Source organism: Triplophysa rosa, linkage group LG20, assembly GCF_024868665.1.
Source record: "Triplophysa rosa linkage group LG20, Trosa_1v2, whole genome shotgun sequence".
NCBI lineage: Eukaryota > Metazoa > Chordata > Actinopteri > Cypriniformes > Nemacheilidae > Triplophysa > Triplophysa rosa.
The window spans coordinates 15,744,557-15,769,017 of NC_079909.1; the positions used below are offsets into that span (position 1 = coordinate 15,744,557).

At 38.2% G+C, this 24,461-nt stretch overlaps 1 protein-coding gene across 3 annotated transcripts in view; it reads left to right on the forward strand.

The window, feature by feature from the left end:
- Nucleotides 1-24,461, forward strand: part of diaph3 (diaphanous-related formin 3) — a 261,201-nt gene that overhangs the window by 7,194 nt on the left and 229,546 nt on the right. For 2 of the 3 annotated variants that reach the window (XM_057362480.1, XM_057362482.1), the window contains exons 2-3: nt 14,160-14,192; nt 18,949-19,122. In XM_057362480.1, coding sequence (XP_057218463.1) covers nt 14,160-14,192; nt 18,949-19,122 — 207 coding nt within the window. The remainder of the gene's footprint in view (nt 1-14,159; nt 14,193-18,948; nt 19,123-24,461) is intronic. The other variant, XM_057362481.1, reaches the window with a different exon arrangement.

The following is a 24,461-nucleotide window of genomic DNA, read 5'->3' on the forward strand; positions in this document are numbered from 1 at the left end:
GCATGTGCTGCTGCTGTAATGGTGCAGTTAACTTTTGACTCACCTTAATTAAATAGATCGGACTTTCTTGAAGGCACAAAACAACAATGCCAGAGAAAATAAGTGCAACTATCAAGGCCTAGGGCTGTCACGGTTATGAAATTTGGCTGACGATTAATTGTCTAGTAAATCATTGCGATTATGACTAGAGGTGCACCGATTGACCGGAGAGAGATCGGAATCGGCCGGTTTTTCGTATGATCGGCCGGACCGGTGACCGGCCGGTCAGTCAACAGTCAAAAAATGAATAAATCAACCAATATATGTGATTGAGTTCTTTACTAACACAAAAAACTGCAAATACATATACATCTTTAGAGTAGAATTCACTCATAAGATTTTTAACTTTTTTATTGAAGTTGCAGCAAAAATCAACCCACTTCTTTTAATACTACAGACACAAGATAAAGACAATTTATTTTACATTTCAGAAAAAACGAAATAAAGCAATGTTAGTTTCATAAACAGAAACAGACAAGAATAAAGTTGAAGTATTTTATTGTTATCTTAGACTTTTGTGAGATGAGTACAAAAATGAAAAAGGTAAATTAAGTGACATGTTTAGTTATATTTTATTATTTGTACTTCTTTTCAGTCACAGAGTTTTTCAATTTAAGAGTTGTTTGGGAAAGAGAAGATTCTGTAATTTAATGCAGCTTGGAGAACGGCATTTAGGGAAATTTGGGGAAATTGTAATGTTCAATCATTTATTCAATGAAATGAAAATAAGAAAAAGTGTATTGAAGAAAAGTTATTATGGTTTTATATACAGTATACTGTCAATTATAGTTTGTGGATAGAAAATCCGAATCGGCAGGTTTCACTTGTAATAAAATCGGAAATCGGAATCGGCAAAGAAAATTGCAATCGGTGCATCTCTAATTATGACGATTAATTGTCTGTTTTAGAGCTTTGACATTTAATTCTCATACGTTTTTGATTCAGCTTTGAAACAACCATATTGTTCTGAATATAAAAAATATGTTTTTTTTCTTGGAAATACATCAGAAAATATTGGTTTATCATATATTTAAGGTTTAGGCTTTTACCTGTCAAGAATACAACCGCCAAATACTTGTAAATTAAGTAAGTTGATCAGGAGTGAAGCCACCATTAAAATGCTATCAGTCATAGAAATGCTTCTAGTCTGTTTTTTTTCTCAATTACAAGACTACAATAAAATTTTACTTCGATGTTAATGAAATTTTGGTAGATTGGTTTTCACACTGAGATTAGTTTAAATAATATTAAATTGTACTGCAGGTTATTTTTATGGTATATGCTTTAGTTTTTATTGTGTTGTGGTGGTATATTTTACAAGTATTACAATGCTTTAGTTACAATAGATACACTAAAATATGTAATATGCAGGCACTACAGCTCCCCCTAGTGTCTTCTATGGAGATGTGCAATAATTGCGATGATCTGAAACCATCGTGATGACGAGGCCAAATAATCGGGATGAGATGAGACGATTATTTAATAATCGTGACATCCCTATCAAGGCCAGTGCAATTACTGTATATCCAATTTTCTTAATCTTTCTCCCTAGTTGTCTCTGTATTTTTGTGTTAATTTGTATTGAAAGGTAATTTACTTATTCAGTTTGTCACTCAGGTGTCAAACATTCTACACCTGAAGGTTTCTAAGTTGCGATAGCTTGTTCCCTTTAGCGGCTGCACTTATTTCCTGGTGTGATGAAAAGCTCACTGAAAACTAAGCTGTCGTTGAAGCCAGCAGGAAGTTGTCTCTTCCAAGTGCAGACTGAAATGTAGGATTTATGCCTTTCCTTACCTTCTGCAAAAAGACAGTTTTAATATTTCTTTCAACACACAATTTTGGAAAGCACTGTGTGGCATCAAAAGGCACACTATGAGTCAACCATGGTTTTGGTCTGTCTTATCCTGTCTGACAATATTTTTAGAGGCATTTTGTGATTTTCACAAGGAGACAGGTTTTGATTGTAATCCCAGCAACAGTAGTACAAGATTGTATGGATGTTTACTAAGAGCTGCAAGATGTTTCTGACTTTGTTTAAATCTGTCACAGACTGAGATTGCTCTTACTGTTACAAATTTTTGTTTTCCGAATTAAGCCTTAGAAAAAAATAAAGTATAATCCGTTTTTATTTCTATTGGATACACATCATGTATGGATGTTTCAGGTAGTAGCCTAAAGTTTTTTTAATTAATAAATGTTAGTGATGTGGACTTAGCAACTTTATACTGTAGACAATACTGACCCTTTAGGCAAACAGTAACAAATGTTTTATAATGAACATAAACATCTATGCATTGCAAATATAGATTAAATATAGATACATTTTTAGGTAACTGTAGGAAAGAAAAGTCCATTAATATTTGAAGGAAAAAATCTCCCCTGTAGATCTAGACAGTGATATTCTGTAGGGGTGACAATGCTCAGTGTCTGAGAACACTCTAAGCCACTGCAGTAGGAGTGTCTGTATTGAACATAGAAAGAGAGAGCACAGACTCTAGCAGCTACCGCATGAGCATTCATGACTCGCATGATGAAAAACACTTTCTCTGTCACACACACACGCAGTCTGGTTTATTATCTCCATGGGGACAGTCCATAGGCGTAATGTTTTTTATACTGTAGTACAAACCGTATATTCTATCCCCTAACCCTACCCCTAAACCTAAAGATCATAGAAAACTTTTTGCATTTTTAGATTTTTAAAAAATATCGTTCTGTACAATTTATAAGCTTTTTTGCCCATGGGGACCTCAATTTTGGGCCCCACGGTTAGGGCTGTCACGATTATTAAATTTGGCTGACGATTAATTGTCTAATAAATCATTGCGATTATGACGATTAATTGTCTGTTTTAGAGCTTTGACTTTTAATTCTCATACATTTTTTATTCAGCTTTGAAACGACCATATTGTTCTGAATATAAAGACTATGTTCATTTTCTTGGAAATACGTAGGAAAAAATTGGGTCATCATACTTAAGGTTAAAGCTTTTACCTGTCAATAATACAACCGCCAAATACTTGTAAATTAAGTAATTGATCAGGAGTGAATTGAAGCCACCATTAAAATGCTATCAGTCATAGAAAAGCTTCTAATCTGTTTTTTTCTCACTTGCAAAACTACAAGAAAAGTTTACTTCTATGTTGCATATGCAGATGCACTACAGCTCCCCCTAGTGTCTTCTATAGAGATGTGCAATAATTGCGATGATCTGAAACCATTGCGATGAGGTCAAGCAATCGCGATGAGACGGTTATTTAATAATCGTGACAGCCCTACCCACGGTGACACGAGTCCCCATGTGTTGGTGTGCATTCAGGTTTAGGTCCCCACCGGGATATAAAAACATGAATGCGCGCACACACACGCACGCACGCACACACACACACACACACACACACTGAAAGAGATTGTTTCTTGTAACCATAGCAACAGTGCGCCAAAGCATCAGCACATGAGTAGTGGATTTAAACCTCCACCTGCTAAAATATATGTGTTGATGGAGGTGGTGATGGTTCAACAGTTTTTTGCTAGGCGTTCAAGTTGAGCTGGTTGACAGCACTCATGTTATGCAATTTGTTACAAAATGCATTTAAGTGGCATGACAGAGAGCGAATAAGAGATTACCATCTTGATGTCTCTGATGTTTGGGGATGAGACCCGAAGTGTGGTATGGTTTCAGGATGGTGTCTTTCTCCCTTGTTCCTAACCCCTTGGCCCTGCCTGACAGTCCCCTGGTGTGCTGATTGCTATGCAGCTCTGAACTTGCCTTTGGCTCTTTATCCCGACCCCAGCTGTATCCGTGGAGACCAGCTGTCAGCCCAGTCAATTCCCCTCTTCCTCCTGATAGACCACATCGCCCTTCGGACGCAAACCTGGAGATTGGAAGAGGGCCAGAGATCCACCCTCAGAATGAGGAAAAGATAGATGCAAATAAAGCCAGACAGATCAGCAGACATGCACATGCAGGTTGCTGTGTCTTTGTGGAGGTAATATGTTATCCAAACAAAATAGATGTAAACATACTTTGGCCCTGTCAAATTAATTTAACTTGATTTTGTGATCTCTGTTGTGCCTGACAAAGTTTGAGAACTCAAAGAAAAGAAAAATCATTCTGAAACATGACTTTGTTCCGCAGGACACAAAAGAATTGCATTGACCTCCATTGTATGACCACAAAACCTCAAAATGTATATTTGTGTTCCACCGAAAATAAGAGTCATATTAATACAGGTTTTGAGCAAAATGAGATTGAATAATGTTCGTTTTGGGTGAACTATCCCTTAATTGACATTCGTAAGCAATAATAAAGTACATTTCATTCACTAAACAAAATACGTAAACTACACACAAATATTTTATTTGAATTTTATACAGTTAGCTCTTTTAAAGTTGGTACTAAAAGTTTCAGTAATTAACCACAAAAAATGTGCTTAAATTTCGAAGAGGTGGAGTTTTTGTGCATTGATCGTATAGCTCTCTTGCTGAGTCACCATGCTTTTTTGTTTATAACTGCAAGCAAACCTTTTTTTATTTTAATCAGAATGATGTAACTGGCTAACTGGTAACTGAATGAAGTTTCAAGTTTCAACACATTTCTCATTACCACACTTTGGCGTCTGGTCAATATTTAACTGTCAATTACCTCACTGTAACTTAGTTTGGTACTTTGTAAGGTAATTGTGATTGAACTTTGAAATTGAATTCAATATTAATCGGAAAGGTAGTGCTGATTCAGGTAGTGATATCAGGGTTTTTCCTGGCTCAAAATGAGGCGGCGGTGGTGCCATCCTGATCTTGTACACACACACGCACACGCACACGCACACGCACACGCACACACACACACACACACACACACACACGCACACACACACACACACACACACACACACACACACGTAGGCCTACCGTACCTTTTAGTGGCTTAACCAAAGTGACTTCAAGTTTGACATAATAAAATTAGATAAAAATGACAAGTATTAAGTTATATAAAACATTACTTTTATTCAACCAAACAGAAATGTTTTTTATGAAATAAAGCTTTTTTATCATTTTCAACTAAGTTTTCAGCCCAAAATAGCCAACTGAATTAACCAGTCTTTCTAAATGAGCAAAGCTCATTCACATCTTGCATTCTCTGTGGTTCATTTTAAATGATTCAAGGATCTCTTATATTCACTAGTAACTGAAAAGTTCAATAGTTTAAATGAATCGGTTCAAATGAGTCATTCGTGTGCGTGTCGTTCTGAATGCAATGTGCGTTCATACTGGCGAACTCGCTGTGTACAGTATACGCTGATTCAACGATCCAGCTGCACAGCTAAAGACATTACAATGATGTGCGTCATGTAAATTTAATACATTTCAAGAAATTAAACGTACTTGGATGCAAAACAAACAGCCGTGAAACACAGGCTGGCTCTTGTTCTGCAACTCTTTTAGCGCCTCAGTGTGCTGATAACGAAACAGCGCTTCCACTGTGGCGTAATGTCGCAACTGCAGTTACAAATGACAGTCTGATAAATGCACGCAGCATTTCTTGTGAAGACTCGCAACATAATTTTGGCGAGAGCCTGAGGCGGCACGACATTTGACGGAGGCAGCCGCCTCCAATTTCTCTATGCAGGAAAAACCCTGGATATTAGAATACTTCACAGCATGTTTGAACTATGTTTCTAAAAATCTGAATGTGCATATGTAATTGATGCATACATTTTTCCACATTCCTGTTACACAACATGACTCTTGACACAGGAAACTAGACCTTGTACATCCCTTTATTGGATTTGGAGTCCAGTTTATATTACAGCGTATCTAAAGTATTTACTTCAGACTCACACGTATTGTACATAATTGTATTTGCCTCACTCTGCCTCTGTGATGTGCATAGACTGGGGTGGTAGTCTGACAGCTGTCAATGGCATCTGTGCACAGAGGCTGAGCCCAATTGCTGCACTGCCTCTGCGGTCTTGACGTCCAAGGTTAAGACAATCACTGGCAGGTGGGTGTGATTGAGCCTAATGGACTGCAATTGACATGATTAGCGTCTCTCACCTCTGCTGAGGTGCTAGTGGATTGATTTTAATAGCCTCTCCTGGCAAAGTGTCGATGGAGGAATCTGCATTCATGCATACGTAGTTAAAACTTTAGCTTGACCTTCGTGCTGTCAGACCCCCTGCTACCTTTTTACTCATTACCCATCTAGTCACTGTTTCATTTGACGTCCAGTACTTTACCTGCTTGTTAGCTGGCCTTTGTGCTGCAGCTTTTCTTCCTTTATCAGTTATGACAGACTGACACAATGGGAAGGGAGTTATGTTTGAGATTTTTTCAAATGATTTTCTCTTTTTTTATTTAGTTTGATAGGTATATGCACGTAAAAGCGTAAAATATTTTCTCCATTTTTTTGTGTTTTTAAATTTGTACAAATCTCACCTATGTCAGTCATACGTACCTTCCTAGTCTACTAGTTGTTTGTTTCATTCACCTCATCATGCCGAGACAGGGTTTCCTAGCAACTGCCACTAGGTAAAGCCCCATAACCTTGATCTGTTTTAAGGGAACTTTTTTGTTGTTTCTTACATTGATCTTCGTGATCTTGATCCCGAAACACTGTCAGTACCATTTTTGTTCAAAGCAGGTTCTCTATTGATAATCATTTAGCTCATTTCAGTTGACTTGATCTTGACTTTGAATTCTTTGGAAAGCTATGTACAGTACTCACAGCTATCATTGACATTGACAGAGATGACCTTTCATTGAAGACTGTTATGATGGATGGCCGATTGCAGTGACCCAATAAACATGGTTATTAATAATAAAAGCAGGCGAAACAGGGTAACATTGTTAATTATGGCAATAAGTCCTTTTAATTAGACAGGTGCAATGAGGGAGTAGAAACCGCAAGAAAATGAAGGCGAGTAGGCGGAGATTAGAACCATTTGTTCGTTCATTTTTGTTGCTTTCTCAAAATGATTTATGTCATCAATACGGATATTTCTATGTCCAGTCAGAGGGCTTAGCTCTTCCAATTTGTGGAGCCTGATTTGTATGAATGGAAGTTCATCACGTCAAAGGTGATTGAAAGGCTGCTTTGAATGACAATCTGGTCTTCTCAAGGCTGTCTTGCTTTTCTGCCAGTTGTTTTGGCAGCCTTGTACTTTAAGCACATAGAATAGAAGTAGAAGGCTTTTCTGTAACTTTGACGGTCATGCAAATAGTGGTATTAATTCGCAGCAGCACACATAATTCTTTAATTACATACACTTTGTCATAGCTTTTATCTTTCAATGTTGCCCCCATATGAAAAAAACAAATGTTTTTTTTTATTGTTACAATTATGTATGAATACACTCCCAATTAGCCTTGCCATTGTAGCTAAACGTTAAAAAGTTTGTGTGGCTATGAGGTTTTTGGTTAAAGATGTTGATGATTGAGTCTGTGCACTTGACCCAAAACTAGTCACCTGCCAGTTTCTTTAATATGTGACGTCTCTCGTATTGTTTCCTGTCTTATGTTTTTTATGCCTCTAGCTAACACACTTCATTTTTTTTCAGCTGAAAGGTTACTCACACTTCAAAGGGAATCTGCAGGCCTTTTATTTATACTGTATTTGTCTAGATAATACTATGATTCACTTAAAAAGAAAAATTAATTGCGTTCGGTCAAACTTGGATTTTGCCCAAAACATTTTTTCCCTCAAATACTGAGTATTATACTTATACTAAAACATGGAGTTGATAAGGTTGTTCTTTTATATGAAACATGATTCAAATATGCTTGCATCTTTTTAGTTTTTAGTTGCAAGTATGCATAGTTTGAATTTCATAACTTCACTTTTAACTTTCTTCTAGTCTTCTTGTTTACTGTAGGTGGTCAGCCCACTATCCTTGGCTGAGGTTGAGAAGGCCGCTAGCACACCCATCCATACGGTGCTGGGTGTGTTGATCTCATTAGTAGACCTGAACTCAATCCTTGCAGTTCTGCTCTGCTGTAATGAGGATCTCCTACTGGTTGTCCTTCCCTGTACACAGACTGTTTTTGTTTGGGTTTGTCTGGTCTCTGGTCAGAATAGATTACCCTTTATCTAAGAGGTGTTCTTTTCCATGTATAAAACAATGACTTTTTCTCTTCTGTAGCTGTGTCAATCAATAGGAGTTTGTCTCTTCTGGTCCTGTCACACTTGCTGTATATGATTAGTGCTACTATCAAGCTGTTTGCCCAGCTATCAAATACAGAACTGCTTTGATATCTTCAAAAACTTTCAACAGTAGTAAGAGGGTTTCATGTAAAACTGATTTGCCATGACGCAATGAATGGAATGCGTATAACTGCTTGGAGAACATGATATTTCTTGCCACTTATGAATCTGTATAAAGGACTTATTATATCTGAATTTGAGTTTGTAGATGGTGAGATGGCTAAAGGCTGTGAGAATGGCGGTGGGGAGTAGGTTAACGAAACTGCAGTAGTTTAGACACGCCCTGGTGGCTGTGAGAATCTTTATTGTGTGAAATTAATATCTGAAACTCTTATGTTCTCAAGTGCTTCACATGGGGAACCTTTTAACCTGTTTTTTTTCTCTCAGCCATGTATGGAGAAGATTTTATTTTCAACCAGAGGAGTCATTCTTATCTAGCTTTATTATAGGAATGATATTGTGTAATTATATTAACTTGTGTGGAAGACTTGAATGGTACGTGCTCTGCAGAAAGGGACACATATTTTCATAGTTTCATATTTAGTGACATAAATGTAAACAATGCATTACAGGATAGTCGATAAATAAATATATTTAGGGTTTAAGACAGAGTAAATGTCTATCAGTTCCAGAGTTTTTATCATTGTAGTTGACAAACAAATTGAGTACATGGGAGTCCTACCCGATATTTATATAATTACAACAAAAATATAATTACAGCCAAGTAGTGTAAGGTGTATTTACTGTCGCAGGTAAATTAAGTATGACATATGGTTCTCTTAAATTGCATGTTTGGTATGTCTTCAAATGACTGAATTTTCTTTCTCCAAATTTAAAAACAACCATGACCAGAGTGACTGACAGGTAGAGAGAACGATCGGCCTCAAAATGTCTGCTTTTGATGTTGAGGGTTTTGTCCATAGACTGTATAAAATGGTCCGTGACGTGACCTGTAGATTTCTGAGGAGCTTTTTTGAAGCCTGAAGTGGGCGGAGCCAGCTGTCGCAATCTTATCAGCGTTTCACTCTTGGACAATCGAAAATAGGCAAAGAGGCGGGACGTGGTTGGAGCTGAGGTGACTGGTTGCTGAAAACCACGTGTCACTCAAGTGGCCACGCCCTGAATTATGCAGGTCTTATATAATTTAAACAGAGTTTAAATAAAAAAATCACCCCCAGGGCTCTAGAATAACTTTTTGTACTGGTTGCACTGGTGCGCCTAACTTTTTTTCTTAGGTGCACCAGCACAAAAGTTAGGTGCACCCAAATTTTCGACCGCATCGCATTTAACACCGCAGTTTTACCAGTTCACTTTTTTATAAATCGCTGTCCATATAGGCAAAATTGACTTGTAAATGATTAACTAACAATCTGGTCAACATAAAGTTCTTTATTTGAAGCACAATTCTACAAGAAAGGTAACTTACTGAAAAAGTGTTGGTGCTTAAAGTGCTTCAGTGAACTGAAATTTAAACTTAAAACATCTCAAGATAAATGGACCAGGGCTTGACATAACCTGGGAGGTTGATGGCTCCGTGTCCGAGCATTGCTTATGATTTTCGGACGGATCAGGCCTTAACTTAACATTATTCACGAAAAAGTTGTCAATTGTTCTTTTCATCTTCTCTCATCATCCGCGCTACATCCACTCTGTTTAACTGATGGGCATAGGCTCCTCACCTCTCTGTCTGACTGCAGCACACGCATTTTCAAACGTACACAGCAGAGGTTGCGCTAGACTTTTTATTGTCTATTTCTATTTATTTATTTTTGTGGCTTTAGGCAGTAATTAGTATGTTCATGACATCATCACACTGTACTTGCGTCTCGGAACTTGTTGTATTTTAATACAACTGAATGCCCTATAAAGCCGTTGTTGTTTATATTCATCTATATATTTAATGTTTTAATGATTGTTCATATGTGATTCGATCTGGGAAAACCCAACACATGGTGCAAATTTATATATTACAGTTTTTGATACCATATTCAAGCCCTTTCCAAATCAGTTTTTATTTTGCTCATACCTTGTGTATGGAACAGAATTTGGAGGAAAACGGGTTTAAAGTTAAGTGAAGAAAATAAAAGGACAACAGTCCAGTATCACAAGTAAAAGTCACTTTACAGTGGTAAAAGACTTACTCTAATAACAATTTAATAAAAAAACATTTCCTAGTGTTGAAGTCTATAAAAATACTGTACAGAACCGTTTGAATAAAACGAAAGTAAGGAAAATGGTGCGGGCACACTTAAAGAACGAGAGCTCTGCCATTATAACTACACAAGGAAACTCGCAAACATTATGGACAACAACTAATAAGCAGTGAAGCAAGTTTTACGTTGTTTATCATGTGCACAGTGTCTGGACTTTTGATCATCCCTTGTATGTTTTGCGATCGCGGTCCGGATCGCATGAGCAGCTGACCGGGGATAACTCCCGGTGCTGCAGACGGGGAGCTCTGTCATCTCACGAAAACATAGTATGAAAAAACTTTGCATGCCGTAGTTTACACAGGACTGGCAGGAAATGTGCATTGATACTCTTTCATTCTTCGTGTTATGTGGTTTACTTTGATAGGTGTCCCTGCGCGACATCCGACGGGTTTTCCCAGATCGCATCACATATGTCTAGTCAGTAACAATGACAGGTGAAAACACGCACGTGCCTTCGCGAGTAGGGCTGTCACGATTATGAAATTTGATTGACGATTAATTGTCTGTTTTAGGGCTTTGGCGATTATGGCGATTAATTGTCTGTTTTTGAGCTTTGACATTTAATTCTCATTCATTTTTGATTCAGCGATTGAAATGACCATATTGTTCTGAATACAAGACAATGTATTTTTTTTCTTGGAAATACATCGGAAAAAATTGGGTCATCATATATTTAAGGTTTAGGCTTTTACCTGTCAATAATACAACCACCAAATACTTGTAAATGAAGTAAATTGATCAGGTGTGAATTGAAGCCACCATTAAAATACTATCAGTCATAGAAAAGCTTCTAGTCTGTTTTTTTCTCACTTGCAAGACTACAGTAAAATTTTACTTGTGTGTTAATGAAATTTTGGTAGACTGGTTTTCACACTGAGATTTGCTTAAATAATATTAAATTGTACTGCAGGTAATTTGTATATGTTTTAGTTTTTTTTAAGTGATTGTGTTGTGGTGATACATTTTACAAGTATTACCATGCTTTAGTAACAATATATACACTAAAATATGCAATATGCAGATGCACTACAGCTCCCCCTAGTGTCTTCTATAGAGATGTGCGATAATTGCGATGATCCGCAATCATCGCGATGAGACGATTATTTAATAATCGTGACAGCCCTATTCGCGAGCATATCACGCTCTAATGAAGGCAAACGGGAGTTACAAATTGCACTCATTGTAATCCGTCAAAATGACGGACGGCCTTCAGGTTTTTCCGTCACTGGTAAAAAAAATCTGTCAATGACAGAGAATTTTCGGGTAACGCGACCTCTGGTACACACACGTACAGGAAAATCTGGACCACGGCCAATCAGAGGGGGGTCCGCCCTTCACTATCTCTGATTGGTTTAGACCACAATATGGGCCTAATGTGTGTCTGTTGTTGAATCACAGGGAGACTTTCAGAGTCGTGGAGACTTTTTTTCTCCCTCGAATGGCTGGTCGCCTCATTTTTTTTAGTCGCACCATTGAGAAATAAGGTCGCACACTAGACCCCCTCACAGTTGTCATGAAGGGTAAAATTAGCTATGTAGACCAAAATCATTTTTTGTACCAGGCTGTAAACGTGTTTTTCTGCTGTAAAGTTGGGCATTTTAAAGTCTGGGTAAAGAGCATTCTGAGAATTGTTTCTAAACACATTATAGATGTTAGAAATGTATTGCTGGAACACATTACAAAGACTCAGAAGTATGTAGTACTGAACTGTGGAGTTAAACTGTTAAAGCGGCCCTAACATACGCGGTTTCTGCCAATCTCATGTTAATCTTGAGCACCTATAGAGTAGTATTGCATACTTCGTATCTTCGAAGAGTATTTAGTTTGATCACATTTATAAAAGGTAGATACAGCTGTACGATTAGTTCCGAAAGCATACTGCGCGTGCGGGGGGGGGGTGGGGGTGGGAGGTGTAGGCTGAACTAAAGCACGTGCGCACCCATTGCCAAACAAACACGGACATCAGTTTCACTCACCGCATACGGTTCATGTCCGGCATCTTTTAGTGCTGGGACGGCTCCATATATCACTTTCAAATGATCTCCAAATCCAGTGTTATAGCCACCATTTATATAACATTCATCACCCAAATGCAGTGAACAAACAAACACCTGAACTTCGCGAACGTATTCTCTCTCTCTCTCTCTCTCTCTCTCTCTCTCTCTCTCTCCTGCACACAAGTGAAAGGTTGTGGGTTGTTTGGGCGGGGCTAAAACGAGGGATCAATGACGCAATGGATTGTCTGAGCATGCATGGCCCCTCCACTATCACTAGAGCGCCTAGCATCAGATGTCTGCTCAATCACGAGCTCAGGGTTGTAAGCTTTTCGCACACGCTTTCAGGCTCTCACTCTGCCCAACTAAACAAATCTCACGCCAAATAACAAGCAAATGGTAACGCAGACGCGAACGGAAGGAGGATCACTGTGCGTTATAGCGAAGTGCTTCAGTGAATGATGTTTAATTAACAAATTTCGAGACGAGCAGATAATCCACCCGGCTGGTTCGCTATCAGCAATCCCAGCATCTACTTTATCAGCTCAAGAGAGAACCACTACAAATTGACAAAGCTGTCTGTGTTCAAATAAAGTCCCGATCGCTTTTTTAAAACGCCAGCACCAGTGTCGTTTTCTGCAGCTCAGAGCGTCTTTTGAGGTTGAAAAAAGTTCAACTTTTCTGAAAAACGTCCTGTCAAGCACCTTTTCACAGCTTACTAATGACGGAGACCTTTCGTTTCCATAACAACATGCGAGGAACGGGATAGGTCGAGAAGGCTCAAGCTCGAAAAAATAAAATGGTGGCCGAAACGCCATACAGTAGTATTGCAGTAATGCAGTAGGCACCTTTGGGTGTAATTTTATTGTTTAAAATTTAGATTTTCTGGTTAATCTTGAAATAATAGTGAAGTGATGCTTTAAGCACATGGCATGGTTTGGTATGCTGATTCAGGGCTCCAGACAAAAAAATCAATTAAGCAGTTCCGCTTCCAGTCATGTTTTCCTCCTCATGTCGAGTTTTCTTTGCCAAGTGCAGTATGAAATGGACTTTGTACTTTGACGCGCATTATAAAAGCTGCACGCTGACTGACTGTTGTTGCGTTTATTTCTGCGTTCTGTTAGACTGTAAGATTAATCCATATCGAGTCAAAATGCCAATAGCTTATCATCGTTTTTGAAATACAAAATCTTGTAGCGCACAGCCCTACCTAAGATTTATATTACATTTGTGTAAAAGTAGAAAGAAACCTCTCCTTTAACTAATCATTGAGCCTGTATGGTTACATGCTACACTGAAATTTGTGCTCTTTTCTCTATGACTACATTTTGACATTTGCTTTAGTGAGGTTAGAAATAGTTTTTTATTCACTTTGACGGGCCCTGGTTACAGTAGCAAGTTAGTCAGTCAGGGTTACCAGCTCTAAACAGGGTCAAATTGCTTATCAAGACTGAGGTGACAGATGTGTGTTGTCAAAATGTGTGTGTTTTTGTAAAATGCAGTCCTAAACTGTCCAAAAATAACTGTTAATTCGCACTGTAATTCCTTGTTCATCTAGATGTAGGCTAGCAAGTTTTTACTGACTTCTTAAATCAAAAGCTTTGTTTTAGCCATGTCATTTCTCCCTGCACTTGGATGGCAATGTCATCCTCAATGCCATTGTGAAATTATTCTAATCACGTTTCACTTTTTTTCTCCCACTGTTCATAGCACTTAAACATCAGAACACTTACCGATGATGTGGTAAGATTCCATTTTAACATCAGGCTTTTCTCACTTGTTCCATTGGACATTCATTCTTTCTCATACTACTGTACTGTACATCTTGACTAACAGCAGGCTTGCATCTTAAATTTGAGTTCCTCTCAATGACATTGCACATTATTAACCAGACTATACCTAATACCTGACACAGCTTTTGAGTCTCTTAACCACATCACTTCATTCAAAGCAATTTCTTGTTACAAACAAGGCTGTTTGCGGTTTGCTCAGGCTCGATTAAATTTACTAATCTACTACCATGTTAAATATACTTTTTCAACACTTTACTTTTTTATTGTAGCATTTTAATTTTTTCAGTGCTTGTTTAAAGACTAGTGAATCAGTTTGTGCCTGTCTAACACTTAACTAATGCTAATGTTATTCTTTATGCATAAAGCTTGTATTGATGTTTCCTATAGTAAGTGGCACAGATTGCATTAGACCTGTTCGAGATGAACCCTAGGAACATGCAAGGATTTCAAATTCTGCGGATATTTCTTAATGAAGCACTGACTTCCATATTTGGAAAATTCATTAAGTACTTAAAATGAGCAGTATCACAATTCATTTAAACATCCATTAGATACAGTAACATGTTGAAGTTTTCTGATTATGTGTCCTTTATAATGATGAAAAATTTGTTTATTTCCTTGTTTCAAGTGAACAGTAAAAAGACCCAAATGGTGTTGCACTGAATTCTGAACCACCTTAGAATTTCATGTACCTAGCAGAATTGTAGGGCTGCATGGGTATCGATTCTGATGTTTCGATTCCGATTCACAAGCTCTCGAATCGATTCGAGTCGATTCTCGATTCGAGTCAATGATTACCCAGATAGCAAGCAACCATTGAATCAATGTTAAAAAATAGTTGATTTGTCAGTGTTAATTGCATTGAATCAATATCACTTTTGCACCTGCAATTAATGTAGACATTTTTTAGAAATTTAAACAAATCACCATTATTGTGATCAGGCAACTCTTTTACCACTTTCAATGTTTTCAGTAGTGCTTTAATAAGAACACTTATACATTGATAGAGAAAGAGATGTTTTGAAAAGTTTACTTTTAAACATGACCAGTTAAATAAGACTTAACATTAAAATACAAGAGTTAATATAATTGTGATTTGTTGAAATTTTCAACATGAATTGCAGGTGCAAAAGTGATATTGATTCAACGCAATTAACATGGACAAATTAACAATTTTTTAACATTGATTCAATGGTTGCTTGCTATCTGGGTATAGATTTAATACAAATCCTATAGATATTTCTAAAAAAGATCAGTAAATATCACATTACAATGGTGAATTAAAAAATGAAATGAAGAGCCACAAATCTGTATATTAAACTTTAAAACACGTGGGTATATTGAAACAGAACAATTTTAAATTTAAGATGCAGTATAACAAACAAAATTTCAGAAAAATAGCTGTAAATAGAGGCTGCAATCATGTGAACCGCTGCCTTTTATATGGATGTGACCTTAAATTTGATGACACACCCCGATCCCATGTTAATTAAGCAATGAATGAAGGATACTCCCTGTTGTAACATCCACCCTTGTAAAAAGAAAAGTGACATCTAGTGGATAGTAGTAGCAATAACATTAACGTAAATGAATGTTCAGTGTTTGCTTAAATATGAAAGAAAAAACCGATTCATAGCTTTTGAGAATCGATATTGAATTGATCTGTTTCTGTTATCTGATTTTTCGATTTTTTTGCCCAGCCCTACAGAATTGTATTAAACATTTTGAGGATATCAAGTCTTTGCAGCTGGACCTGCTTCCTCTAGCAGCAGTGAAAGTAATGAAATATTTTGGATGGGAGACTTCAGGTCATGGAGTGGAGCAGTCAGTTAATTTAAACTGCACCTGGACCACCTTATCGATGGAACTCAGTGGCTGTTTTTCACCCTCATGTTAAATAGCACCAAATATTGGCATTTAGCACTGCAATCGTCCCCATCCTCACGTCGCTCTCATATCATCCTTCTCGCTTTCCTCACTCCTGCCCTGTTAACGCTCTATTCGTCTCCTTTGTCTTTTTTCAATACATTTTAATCTTCTCTTCTTTAATCCTTTATGTCCAGGGTCCTTTACTCTTTTTCCATCTCTCTCCTACTTTAAGATCACTCTTGTAGCCTTAAAATGTGTTTAGTTTTTTTGCATTATTGACTGGCATCAAAATGTGTTTTGTTTTTGTTGGGTTTGGTATTGATCCGGACAGCCCAGAGGGAAGTTAGACCCAGGAACAGAGTAATTAGGACTATGATGAGGAGAACACCATTGGGACATTCCCTCTGTTACACAGACACACCAAAGTCAGGTGCTGTCTGAAATGTATAAATTAATTAGTGCTGCGTGATTCTTTAATAAATGAGAATCAAGTTTTTGGTAGGAATAGAGATGAAGTCATTTTCAAAACGTGAACATTAGGCTTTTAAAATAACATGTGACTAACTATTGGTCTTCGCCACAAAAAAGCATAGTATGTAGCTCAGAAATATAAATATTGATTGAGAAGAAATATCAATAGGTGAAAACAGTGTTTCCCACAGAATTTTGAGAGACTGTGGGGCTGATGACGTCACACACGACTGCGTTTGGTCTAGTGTTGGCACTTGAAATCTGTTTCGCTTCTACACTCTGATCTATCACTTTATATTGTATTTTTACGCAACTGAATTCTATTTTCATCATTTATGCATCGTCTGACAAAATCACCATGGGTCATTCTGTGTCAAATCATTTTACAGAAGCAATATTTTTACAGAAGCAAGACCAACATCTGGAGTGATGTTAAAAAATATGAAATGCCACAGATGAATAGTTAAGTAATCAATTAATTTGTAGAGGGAGGTAAAAATGTCAATTTTCACCTGAAATTTGGAGCCATATTAGAGGGGGTAAAAATGAGATGTGAAATCATCATCAGTGTATATATATTAGTTGCCATTGGCATAAAATGCATCAAGGATTGCTAAAATTAACAGATTTACTAATATTATATACTGATCTCTGTGTAAAAATAAAATGATGATGCTGGCATATTTCTCATCTCATTTTTACCCCCTCTAATATGGCTCCAAATTTCAGGTAAAAATTGACATTTTTTAACCTTTCGTTATCTCATAAACTCAATCAGCTGTCTTCTTTGTCAATAACATCTGTGACTGTTGACGTCTAGGCGGAAAGGCAAGTACACGGAGGAACGAATATTGAATACACCGCCGAGAGAGAGAGAGAGGCTGAGCGATCGCAACTCTACAATGAATTAAGACGTTTTAAATAGTTAAAGGTTCGTTTTGAAACTATGGCGGCACAAATTAGACAATGGCGGGTCCCCATAGTTTCATAAATGAATGGGAAGCACTGGGTGAAAAATGTAAAACCAAAAGGATGAGAGAGTGAGTACACAGGTATGCGTCAGTCTCTGACAAACAAGATGACATTTTGCTGAGGGACAGCAGAGGGTTTGTATATAAGGCAGCAGAATGTGTTCGCACATGTTTTCTACAGGTGAATCATGTCCTTAGATAATGGGGGTGGTCTTCTCTAGGTGAAGGCTGATGTTTGGTCATGGTGGAAATGTGTTTTGGTGCTGAGAGGCTGAATTACTGGAGTAGGGCATGCTAAAGTGATCAAAAGAGAAATGATGGGGAATGGAGCCATTAGTATAACATCAAAGTGTCGGTTGGTGAAAAAGGAGAGGGAGAGAGAGAGATTGCATTGGAAGTAAGCTGCAGACTCATAAACACCTAAACAGCCCTGAAAAGCACTTCATCATCTCGATCAGCTCGCATTGGCTGCGGTATGATGTCTGTTGTTGTTATCGAGGTGCTGGCTGCACATATTTATTTATCTATTCACCGGTAACGAGTGTGGAATAGCAAACTGCTTCTTCCCTCCGCTGGGGATGAATCTCTGTGATTAAACTGATCAGTGCCATCACTCAATGTAGCGAAGAGGCGCTTTAGGGCAACAGCAAACCAAATTAGACAGATGATGGTGTCGTTCGGTATCAGACACCACACATTCGCTCTGTGCACTGGCTTCACACACTGTAGTCGCTACCTACACTCTTATCCACTGCTTGTGTTTAATTAATTTTACATCAGTGTCGTTGCTGATTATCTCAGTGTGGTGCTCTCTTTCTCACTCTGATAATGCACGACGGGTGGTGTCGGAGAAAAATATTTTCAAACATAACTGCCACTAATTTACCCATCCCCGAATGAAAGGGGCAAGGCCCCTGAAAATAAACCACCTACCTTATCAGCTAGGTCTAACATCTAAATCGCCCATCTCCCTGTTGCGCCCACAGGCCGGGGGAGAGCAAACAGCTCCCTGACAAATCTAATCCAATTAGGAAATCATTATCTGTGTGATGCGGGGGCCCACCACCTCAATATAAATCGATGCTGGGTTACTGTGTCTCTGCGGATGCTCAGACGCTCTGTTTGTTAGGCTGTCTGAATTTAGCAGATACATCTAGAAACAGAGAGATTTTTAATTAAACTTGGCACTTTGAATAAGAAAGGAGGTGAATGAAAAGAACAGAAACGTCAGCTCATAACATGTTTCGTGATGTGCTGTTGACTAACATGCTTTTTTCTGGTTTTCAGAATCACTGAGCAGTAACAATGCAGCTGAAAAATGAATAAAAACTCTGTGATGATAACAGTCATCTTACCTAACCCTAACTAAAAAAACAAACATTTTTTTTGTTTCAGTTGGACAGGTTTTCCAGTATCCGGATTCCTGGCAGTAAAAAGGAACGTCCACAACTGTCCCACATGGCTAAGCACTCTTCCTCTGGTGACTGGTCTACCCCCTCTGAATTTGAGGAGCTCTCTTCAAGGATCACATCCGAGAAGGAAATCCTGGCCCTCTTTGAGAAAATGATGGTAAGACTGTAATAATAATATAAATGGACAAAAGTATTGGGATGCCCCATTCTAATTAACATGTTTATCTATTCAAGTAATTCTTATCAAATACTATTTTAAAAGAGTTTTGTTTCCACCCTTATTGCAACAGTTTCCGTTTTGAAATCTCTGTACCCACCAATTATGTTTTAAAGAATTGTAACTTTTTATAATGAAATAGTTATGGGTCACTAATCCTAATCAGCATGTTCATGAAAGGATTAGGCCCTTATGTCCATAAATGCACATACTAGGACACAAACACGCCTTTTGAATACTCATGCACTCATTAATGAGCAAATGTTTTCAAGCACCTATCTGTGTATCTGTGTATCTGTTCTGACATAAGCAAAAAACAACAACAACAACCACATTTCATCATATTAGACAATAGGAAGGTGTCGAAAAGAAAACATGTACGCAAAAAGATGAAATACTAAAATGAATGACAAATACCAAGAAAATATTTGAATTTAGTTCAGTGACTTTTCACCTGGCCTAAATTTAATGTTTTGATGTTTGTATGTTAATTCATATTTTTGAGACAGTTTAAATTGAAATTGATTTGAGTCCTTCCATTCTGTTATTTTTTTTTCTTTTTTTCTTTTCCCAATGTGTATTGTTTCAAAGTAGCTTTACAGAAAACATTTTCGTGTTATAAGAAATTATGCAAAAATATTTGTATATGTAAGCACCCAGTGAACAAAGTTAAGGTAGCCGTGAGGAGGAGCAAAAAATTCCACAAGATGCTTGAATTTTTTGTTACAACAGGCTCTGTTAGGTGGGCCAGTTCTAATCTGTAAAGAGGGTATGCAGCGACATCACTTTCCCACGTGAACATGTCGGGACACGCCCTGTGACACGCTCCCCTGGGTGGCAAAACACCCATCAAAATGGCTGAGGAGAATAGGAGAAACAAAGAAACCGGGACTAAAACATGCAATTATTTGCTGAATTTACAAGCAGCTGGACTCGACGGTGATCCTTACGGCTTCACCACGACTTACAAAGGAATCAGGTGTTCCTGGACACTGAAATGTTGCACGGAATTGCGTTTCCTGATATTGTAAGCAGTCATTTTGCTGAGTGTTTTGCCACCCACGGAGGCACGCTCTGGCGTGTTCACGTGGTAAAGTGACGTCACGTCCTTACCCTCTATACACAGTGTGAATTGTTTGTCAAGGCTTATTGTATAAGTTGTAACAAATTGGTGAGATATACATGCTAGATCACTGTATAAGACTCAAGTATATACATTTTACCTTCAAAAAGGGTAAGTAGTGGAAAAAAAAACTTGGGATAACTAGCCTAAACAGCAGGGACAGTTCTTCTCTGTCTGTTCGGAATAAACTTACCAGCTAACAACAAATTGGTACTAGTTCATCACAGCCATATTTGGATTTGATGAGATGCATTTAACATTGATAGACATGAACCAGATTGTAAAGCTGTAAAATCTATGTACTAAGGATGCTCATTTCTGTTCATTTCCCTAACCGAGAACTGACACTCGTTATCCAAACATTAACCGTTAACCAATAAGATTTGGAATTAAATAAAAATACATGCTGCGTCTCATTACGAAGGCGAACATCCAGAGGACACAGACTTAGAAATGAGCCACAGCTACAGTTGACGAGGGTCTGTGACACGTTATAAATACAATTTTTTTTCACAGATTTATAACATGCAAACAACAGCATAGGAATAGATCAACAGCAACATCTGCATATATTATCACGTTTTCACGAACCTGCAGTGTTTTGGACAATGGAGAAAAACTAAAATAACATAAATCCAATGCATAAAATAAACAGGCAAGAAAATAACTTAAATAATTAATAAATTATGACAAACAAATTGAAAACACTGTAGAACCGGCAAAGTTTATTTCCGTCAGATAGAATTTTTCATCAAATAAAAATAGAAGGCCTACCTCAATCCAAAGCTTGGAGTTTTTATTTAATAAAGTAACATGTTTACGTGTTGTGGTGACAGTCTGGAGCTGGTTGACAATTAGACCCGAGGCAGAAAATACACTTTCAGATGGCATGGATGTCCCGGGAATGTAGAGATAACGCCTCGGGAAGCGCGTTTCGTTTGCTTTCCACCAGCCGGGATTAATATCCAAAGTGGGCATAAATGTGTCTTCGCTAAACATATATAAATCCGATCTGCTATACCCACTCAAAATACAAACATTATTTTTTACTTATTCCTATTTCACATTTTTACATCACGTCTAAAAGTAGGCAGGGAAACCACCAGTCGCGCCATTTTCTTCTCCTTTCCAAAGCGCACGGGCTGCCGATGCTAAGCATGAGATAAGTTTATACTGCGTTCCAAATTATTATGCAAATGATATCTTTCTCTGGTTTTCCTAATTTGTCGATGCAAATGACAGTCAGTATAATTTTCAAGTAATCAACAGTTAGGGTACATTTGGAATTTTATTGAACAAACCTCCCACTGACAACAGTATTTATTTAAAAAATGAAAAACTCAAAATGCACTGTTCCAAATTATTATGCACAACAGAGTTTGAAAACATTTCATAGGTTGTAAAAAACTGAAAATGGTCATTTGTTGAATTTGCAGCATTAGGAGGTCATATTTACTGAAATCAAAAGCTATTTCAATCAAAAACATCCTAACAGGGCAAGTTACATGTTAACATAGGACCCCTTCTTTGATATCACCTTCACAATTCTTGCATCCATTGAACTTGTGAGTTTTTGGATAGTTTCTGATTGAATTTCTTTGCAGGATGTCAGAATAGCCTCCCAGAGCTGCTGTTTTGATGCTAACTGCCTCCCACCATCATAGATCTTTCGCTTGAGGATGCTCCAAAGGTTCTCAATAGGGTTGAGGTCAGGGGAGGATGGTGGCCACACCATGAGTTTCTCTCCTTTTATGCCCATAGCAGCCAATGACACAGAGGTATTCTTTGCAGCATGAGATGGTGCATTGTCATGCATGAAGATGATTTTGCTACGGAAGGCATGGTTCTTCTTTTTGTACCATGGAAGAAAGTGCTCAGTCAGAAACTCTACATACCTTGCAGAGTTCATTTTCACACCTTCAGGGACCCTAAAGGGGCCCACCAGCTGTCTCCCCATGATTCCAGCCCAAAACATGACTCCGCCACCTCCTTGCTGACGTCGCAGCCTTGTTGGGACATGGTGGCCATCCACCAACCATCCACTACTCCATCCATCTGGACCATCCAGGGTTGCACGGCACTCATCAGTAAACAAGACTGTTTGAAAATTAGTCTTCATGTATGTGTGGGCCCACTGCAACCGTTTCTGCTTGTGAGCATTGGTTAGGGGTGGCCGAATAGTAGGTTTATGCACAACTGCAAGCATCTGGAGGATCCTACACCTTGAGGTTTTCGGGACTCCCGAGGCACCAGCAGCTTCAAATACCTGTTTGCTGCTTTGCAATGGCATTTTTGCAGCTGCTCTCTTAATCCGATGAATTTGTCTGGAAGAAACCTTCCTCATTCTGCCTTTATCTGCACGAACCCTTCTGTGCTCTGAATCAGCCACAAATCTCTTCACAGTACGATGATCTCGCTTAAGTTTTCGTGAAATATCTAATGTTTTCATACCTTGTCCAAGACATTGCACTATTTGACGCTTTTCGGCAGCAGACAGATCCTTTTTCTTTCCCATATTGCTTGAAACCTGTGGCCTGCTTAATAATGTGGAACGTCCTTCTTAAGTAGTTTTCCTTTAATTGGGCTCACCTGGCAAACTACTTATCACAGGTGTCTGAGATTGATTTCAGTGATCCAAAGAGCACTGAGACACAATACCATCCATAAGTTTAATTGAACAATATAAAATTAAATGTTTACGACACTTAAATCCAATTTGCATAATAATTTGGAACGCAGTGTATGTAAAGGATAAATTGATGGCTAGCACCGAAATTCCCCTGCAGTAGCTCCGCTATAGCTTTGCTGAGCCATAGACACGCCGGGAATACAGATAATGTAACAGCGCATTGTGAGCGTGATTGTCCCGTGTCTACATTTAAAACAAAGAACTTGAGCTTTAGCAAGGCTGCCAGTGGCACTCCGTTTGGAGGAGTAAAGCCCTGACAAATGTGGCCTCAACAATCAGATGAATTACACTTCGGATTTGAATCTGTCTCGAAAACGTTTTGGAGGGCATTTACACCTAGTCACAGTTGTCTGCACGCTCCGTGAGTTAACACATGTTTAGCGTATTTTTCTTTCACCATACAGAAAGCTAAAACATGTATGGTTTAATAGTTATTTAAAAACGTATTAAATCATTTTTATTATTCAAAAAAAATATTTAACTGACAATAAACATTCAAATTAACAAAACATTTTTTACTATCGGTTAACGATTAATCGGTCAATATGAGCATCCCTACTATGTACTGTTAAGTTAAGTCTATATGGTCAATCTTATGTTTTTTTGCTGTGGTACTTTGTTTTTGTTGCCCTATACAGAATATTTTTGTGACTTCATTTCTTTACTTTCTCAAGTTTCTGATGTATTAAGTGATATTATGTTACTTTAGAGACGTTTGAATTGTTTCTATGTTTGGATTTTCAAACAGTTCTGTTGCTGCTGTTGAAGTTAACATCAGTTGCACTTCAATTACAAACTGAACTAAAAATCAGCAAACCATTCGTCTCAACTTCTCAAGCATGTTAGTTCCCCTCAAGTGTCATCATAACATTTTCCACAATCCTCCATTGTCAGAGTGCTATCCTATAGTGGTCCCTGTAGGTGCACCCTCTATGAGTGGGGGTGGTGTTAGCGGTTCAGCAGCTTCTCCAAGCGCAGGATTGAGTGACAGGAGCAACCACTGCTGGGTAGGAAGGGAGAGTGCGGATAACGTGGGCAGAGACGCAGTCATTAGTCACGGCAAGTACGGGTATGGATACATGAGCATGCCAGCAGAGGTGACAGGGCCAACGGTGGTAATGGATGCCTTTCCGCTGTGCGCCCTATCCGCATCTATCCCAGCATCCTCCGCTTTCTCTCTCTGACATGCAAAGTCTGCATCAGGGCTGCAAGCCCATCAGTAAAATCTTAAATGGCCCTGCTGCTGATCTATCATTTTGAGAAAAAAAAGCATGTTGTGAGGAAAGGGGACATAAGACCAGAGGACAGTCTACATTGTATGCAGCCATTATCATTTTTCCTCTCACCTCCCTCTCAATGTCTTGTTCTTCCTCTCACTTGTATTGATTTTATCGATCTGTATTTTCTATGAGATTTCTTTGGTTTATCTGTTAATGACTATAGTTGTAAACAGTTTTTTTTGTCAGA